Source organism: Antrostomus carolinensis, unplaced genomic scaffold (assembly GCF_000700745.2).
Source record: "Antrostomus carolinensis isolate BGI_N321 unplaced genomic scaffold, ASM70074v2 scaffold53183, whole genome shotgun sequence".
NCBI classification, from domain to species: Eukaryota; Metazoa; Chordata; class Aves; order Caprimulgiformes; family Caprimulgidae; genus Antrostomus; species Antrostomus carolinensis.
In genome coordinates, this window is record NW_010308332.1 from 1 (window position 1) to 6,654 (window position 6,654).

Below are 6,654 nucleotides of genomic sequence, written 5' to 3' on the forward strand. Positions count from 1 at the left end.
CCCCCTTTTCCCCCTTCTCCCTCCCCTTGTATTAGGGTGGTCCTTATCATGATCTCCTGCATAGTGTTTTAGGAGCATATACATGTTACAGACCAGATGTGGGATATGTAAGTATTTGCTGTAAAATGTTTATAACATGGCAAATAAGCTTAAGATGTCATGTAGTAGATTGTATTAAGTAAGTAGTTTATCTAAACTAGCACTTAAAAAAAAAATTCAACTTTTGACACTTATTCATTTCATAGCAGTTAAAATTATGGTAATTCTTAGAGATCATTACATAGTTGAAAATGTACTGAGTTTCAAGGATGAGTATACTGTTTGGCTTGCATGGAAAATTTTAAATGGATGTGTTCACAAGGTATTATAGTTCTGAGAGACCCACAGTATCTACAGAAAAAAAAAAACCAACCCCAAAACACTAACGGACTTTTAGTGAGCCTGTTCTGTCCTAGTGTTGCTCCCACTGCTGCCATTTCGATAGTGATACTCTGCTTCATTACTGCACATCCTAAAATCCAGAAACTCCCTATTGGTGTCTCATTGTCAAAGATGAATCACTCCATCTGAGTTCAATGAAGATAAGATTCTTTGCAGCAAACATTACTTTGTTTTTTAAAATAAAACAACCAAAACCTGTGGGAAAAACTGACAAAAAACCCCACAAGCAAATCAAGTAAACCGAACATCTCTCTCAATGGTGAGTGCTTACAGAAGCAATTAAATAACAAACAGATGATTTTTTTTTTCTTCTTTTTCTTTCGTTGTTCCTGGCGGTAGCTAGGAACACCTTTCACAAGCTCAGATTGCTTCTGGGCTAAAAAGAACTTGAAGAGTTTTGAGTTTGATCCATGCAACAAAGCATTATTTAGCACAGGGTGTGTTTTTCTCTCTAAATCAGATGTGCTTGGGACTCTGCATCAATATCTAGTTGGTTTTTCATGTTCGGATGTTTTTAGCTCTGAATTCGGTCATCTGTGATCTCATTTTTGGAGATCCTCCCATACTCTTTAAATGAGATTACAAACTCTGCAGGCTCTGAGACTGCTTGTTCCCAGGGTGGAGTTTTAAAAGGCAAATAAGTAATTTTTCATTGATAGGTCTTTTATTTTCAGCTAGCCTGAAAATATTACTGATCATAATTTTTTAAATTTATTATTTTTAAATGTTAATATAGCAGTAAATTTAATGTAATCTTATTTCCACACCCATCTATCCCACAAAAATGGAAAGCTGCAGGACTGGTTTTAATGCATATCAATACTTTATTATCTAGTTGGTTAAAATACTGAATGCATTTTTTAAATGAGCAGGCAGCATAAATGCCTAGAAACAACAGAATAATCATCATTGCTGTTGAAATTGGTAAAATTATTTTAGTATGATAAATATTCAGATCATCAGTTAACAACTACAAGAATAATGCTCTTCACTTTTATTGCAGGCTAAAGTGTTTTTGAAAGAGTAATCATGGAAAACTGTAAACTTGCATTGTAGCTAACCACTTAAAAGTAATTTTATGTACGTGAACAAATACTGTTTGGCAAGTGGAAAGATATGTATTGACTATTCTCAAGCAGAATTTTGTCTTAATTCCAACATATCTGTCTGAGTTTAAACTGTCCCATATGTGAGATTTTTCTCCATGTCTGCTCTTCCCATAGCTTAACAGTGGAATAAGGCCAGGTTTTGTCTCTTACGAGCTCTGCGTCCAGCCTGTGTGGTTTTAACTTTCTTGTATTCCAAGGCCCAAGGACTTGTGATCATGAGACCTCCTAAAACTTCCATCAAGCACCTAAAACCAGCATTTGAAGAAACACTCGATCTCTGCATGCATAAAATTAACTACATGCATAGAAATTATTTATCTGTATTGCTTGAGGTCATTTGGAAACATTATGCAATGGTATTTGATATATTGCAAACTGTAAATATTTGCATTTCCAAAGAAGTAAGATGTACTGAACCTTCTCACCTATATTTGCCCGATGCTTTTCCCACTTGAAGGTACAAGGGATGTCCTTCATTGCTGCTGTGCTCATTCTCAATCTGGAAGAGGCAGATGCTTTCATTGCCTTTGCTAATCTTCTAAACAAGCCATGCCAGCTGGCCTTTTTCCGTGTGGATCACAGCATGGTATGCACAGATTTTTCTGCTTTTGAACCATAACATTATTTTGTCTTGAAGCATGGTTGGCTTATTGATGACTTCCTTTTGTCCTGTTGAATAATGGAGAACTCTAACCTGGGGTTACAAAATTGAGAATACCAGATACTAATCCATAGAACACGTTCTACTGTTTTGTTTTATTCCTCTAGAATCACTTAATTGTTGTACTTATCCTAAGAAGTCACACTGTGCTATGCTGACATCCTCAATTTTTGGTGGCGTTTGCTATTTTAGAACTAAACATTCTTTTGATGACTGCTTATGAGGTGCTTTACTGTCTCTACAGATGCTGAAATACTTTGCAGCCTTTGAAGTATTCTTTGAAGAAAATCTTCCCAAATTGTTTCTTCATTTCAAATCTTACAGTCTTACTCCAGACATATATTTGATAGACTGGTAAGTTCAGGGAACATAGCAAACATAACTTTACAACTGTTGGAACACTCTCCATTTTGCTATAGGTTTTTCAGCAGTAGAAATACAGCATTAAAAAAAGCATTCAGTAGGTGTTTGTGTACCTCCGCTTCCTAGGTCTTGTGAAATCATGGTGAACTGTTTTGTGCAACTGCAGTTCCTCTGGTAGGATTCAAATTTTATGAACTGGGATTAGGACTGACATCTATTCAGATAGAAAATAAGACACATAGGAGTTCTGTGTGTCCCATTTTCTTGTTGCTGAAGGTAAGAGTCAGCTTTGTGTAACCTAAGTAGGGGAGAGGAGGCTACTACACCATAGTTGTCTTATTGAGTGACTGTAAGTGACTTGATGAAATGAACATAATCAGCTACTGTAGAAAGTACGAATATAGGAATATAGACTTAATTCCAGAAGGAAGATGAAATTTAGGACCTAGTTTGGGAAGGGATAAACTTGGAAATACAGTGAACACTTTGAAGTAATGAACATTCTAAAGTATAGAGTACCAAACTACATTACATGCCTGTAATGGAAGGCAGTGGTGCAAGCATCCTCGCAGCATAGTGCTGCCAAATACAGAATGTCTATTCATATAAAGTGTGTGTGGATAAGGATGTCCTTCATATAGGATTATTATATGGGTTAGAAGTTTCTGATAAAATAAATTGAATTGGGTAGAATTAAATAACATAAAAATGTCATGTTAGCTGAGTACTTGGGAATGAAGAACCTTGGCTGTAAGATGCAGCTTATCAGTAAGCAGTAAGTCTCAGCAGGAGCAGGTTATACAGTAGCCGTATTGAGTCAGGAGCGTGCTGCAGTCCTGAGAGTTTAAGTAGATCGAGAGAGGTATATATGTTGTGGAAACAGCACTGCTGTACAAAGTACTAGAATATTCTGCTTCCAGTTACCTATGAAAAATTAAGCTTGTTATTCCTGCACATGTTCTAAAGGTGGCCTTGAGATGGAGAGAGCTCCCCTTAAAAAGGGAAAGTAGAAGAGGTTATTGGAGTCTGTAGTAAAGAATGTTCTGAGATTCCTGAACTACTTGAACAGAGAACACTGTGCTTTGTATCAAAGGAACCACTATAAATTTATGGGAGGAGTTCTATGATATGGTACATACAGCAGACTGAACTCTCTGCCCGTGTACAATGAATGCTTTTTATAAATAAACTTTGCAATAAGAAATGCAGTTGGACTCTTCCCACTAAGAACAGAACAGCGACTGTCTTTAGATATTTGTCAATTTTTAACGTGAATAAAAATTAAAAATGTATCATGGAAATGTAGTTATCAAATTCTCATTAGTACATTAGTGGGATGTAACCTTCTATTGGGATGATTTGTGGCTTTAGATTTAGTTTAGAAAGCATGAAAAACAGAGCTGTTAAACTGTATGGCTTAAGGAATGGGAAGGGTTAAGTTCTTATTTGTATGTTATACCTTGTTTGAGTGTAAAGATGTTTGTAACTTCTCTAGCCAGAGCCTCCTAAAGGAGGTGGCTTTCAAATGGAGAATGAAAAGATGGCTTTCAGAGTAGGAGTTCTGACTTCAAAAACTGGAGACTTGTGGATCTTTGAAATACGGAAAAAATAAGAACATATAAAATAACTTGTCATCTGCTCACTCTCAGCAAATGTATCTCAGATTTAAAGGAGGTTGTATTTTCATTTTTCTGAAACAGGTTAAAGCTATAACTGTGCCTTTCTTTTTTCTCAATTGTAGGATTTTTACACTCTACAGCAAGTCATTACCACTTGATCTGGCCTGTCGTGTCTGGGATGTTTTCTGTAGAGACGGAGAAGAATTTTTGTTTAGGACAGGGCTAGGAATCCTTCGATTGTATGAAGATATTCTCCTACAGATGGACTTTATTCATATAGCACAGTTTCTAACAAAACTTCCAGAAGACATTACATCAGAAAAGCTTTTTAGTTGTATTGCAGCTATTCAGATGCAGAATAGTAACAAAAAATGGGCACAGGTGAGTTTCTTGGTTATGTATGGCTCAAAATAGACATGTCAGCACATGAAAATATGGGACATTTCTCTTAATGACTTCATGCTGCATGTCTGGCTTCTGAGCAATGCCCGATTCCTTTCTAGTATCTCATTCTAGAAATTAATCTTCATGCCAGTATTGTGATGCTTAATATTGATCTTCTTTATAAGACTGGCTTTTTTTATATTCATTAAATAATTTACTTTTCCAGGTGTTTGCCTCACTGATGAAGGACAACAAAGAAGGGGACAAGAACCATAGCCCAGCACTGAAAATCTAGCCATTGTAGCGTTGAGGTCAATTGAAAATGTGGAAAACCACTTGAAGACAAAGGAGTTTTCACATCACTTCTGTGTGGAAAAGCACTATAGAAAAATGTGAAAATGAGACAGAAAACCGACACAGCTCTCAGTGGAGTAATGAACTGATGAAATCTTCACCCTTTTGCCAGTATTAGCTTTTGTTGTGGGAAGATTTGTTTTCACACAGAATACTAAAACCTTTGAAACTGAGAAGCGGGAGAGTTCATATTTAATACTTTAAAAGAATCAGCTCAATGCAATAAACATTTGTAATAACTTCTGTTGGTACTTTAAAAAAAATTTTTGAGGCATAACTTTTTTTACAAATACCACAAAAGCACTTTTTTGGGGGGATGAGGGAAATGCTAAATCTTAAGGCCCCAAAACTGCTATCCAAACCAAATGCTTTGGTACAAATATTACCTCCAAAATTAATCATTTGAAAATATTGAGGACCAAATAAGGTTGTTTGGTGTGTTTACGTGCAAGATGGTTAAAATTTGGGAAGGATTATTTTCTTATTTACTTGGGTTTTTTTTAAGTTGCAGCTTCATTCTTCAGTTTGGGCAAATGTAATTAACTCAGGAACTGTGGAATTATTGTGCCCAAACCTGTTAGAGCAAAAATAATCTGAATTTTAAACAGTGGTAAGATCAGGGCTATTATTTCGGAGTGTACAGCTTTCAAAGTGAGCAGTGTTAAGCATTTGTTTTGGTGTATTGGTTGTGCAGCTTATTAAAAATGGAGTGGGTATTCTGTGAAAGGGTTTTGCCACCAGAAGTTTTATTTTGTTGAGCCATTTCTTACTAAGAAATACTTGGATGTAATGGTGAACACTAGAAACTGACAAAGCTATCTGTGGACTTTGTGTTGTCAAAGGAGCAGCCACTTTTAACACTTCAGAATAATGCAGAGACAGAATTGTTTTTGAAACTATCATTTATTGGTGTGCAATACTGAAATCCAAAAAGCGTCTGGTTTAGTGATACTTAATTTTTTAACATCTTTTAACTGTGAGACATAAGGTCATATTGTATGTGTCACGGCAGATATTTTCAAACACTTCCTGTTCTCGAAGATGTTGTACAACAACGTGTGATTGTAGGGGATGGAAATCTAAAATGGATAGCATGGCGGGTGAGGAACACTTACACTCTCTTGGTCCATTTTTGCTAATATTTAATGTAAATAAGTTCCTTACATGTGGGTTTTTGTAGCTGGTCCCTTTGTGGAAATCAAGTCAAAATTACCGTTATGTATTTTTTAAGTACAGGAGGCTTCCACTTGTCTGGTGTTTAAAAGCAGAGTCTACATAATTGGGGTAAAGATTTAGTGTGGTGTAACTTACATGGCTATCTGGTTTAAAAACTACATATATGCTACTCATAACATTACAATTTGAAATTTAAATGTCAGATTTTTCTTAACTTATGTATTCACTACTTTAATTGGATCCAATTTGTCTTATATTTTTGTGTTATCTTGTACAGTTTTCTTACTTTTCAACTATAAATCTGTATATAACTGTAAATAGGAGGATCAAGCCTTCCTCTAAGACCACTAGTAACAATTCCTCTGTAAATAAAACTTATAGCAGGTGTGTGCTGTGGTTCTTTTCAGTTCCTCCATCACTCGGCAGTGTCTCAGGGCTATAGGGTTGTGCTGATGCCAGCCGGGCCGGCGACAGCCCCGAGTCACCATCACCAACCTCTTCCCTGCATTTCTCGCCTCCCTGAGGGGAGCGGAGCGGAGCGGAGGGG

At 36.3% G+C, this 6,654-nt stretch overlaps 1 protein-coding gene across 1 annotated transcript; it reads left to right on the plus strand.

Annotated features, from left to right (window-relative positions):
• Positions 1–35: 35 nt before the first annotated feature.
• On the plus strand, positions 36–6,491 carry LOC104523209 (TBC1 domain family member 12-like; the record flags this gene model as incomplete). The annotated part of the gene is made up of 5 exons (XM_010165715.2): positions 36–107; positions 2,008–2,136; positions 2,456–2,565; positions 4,316–4,574; positions 4,804–6,491. Coding segments are annotated over 5 exons (639 nt in total), but the record flags the coding sequence as incomplete, so codon positions are not given.
• Positions 6,492–6,654: the final 163 nt, after the last annotated feature.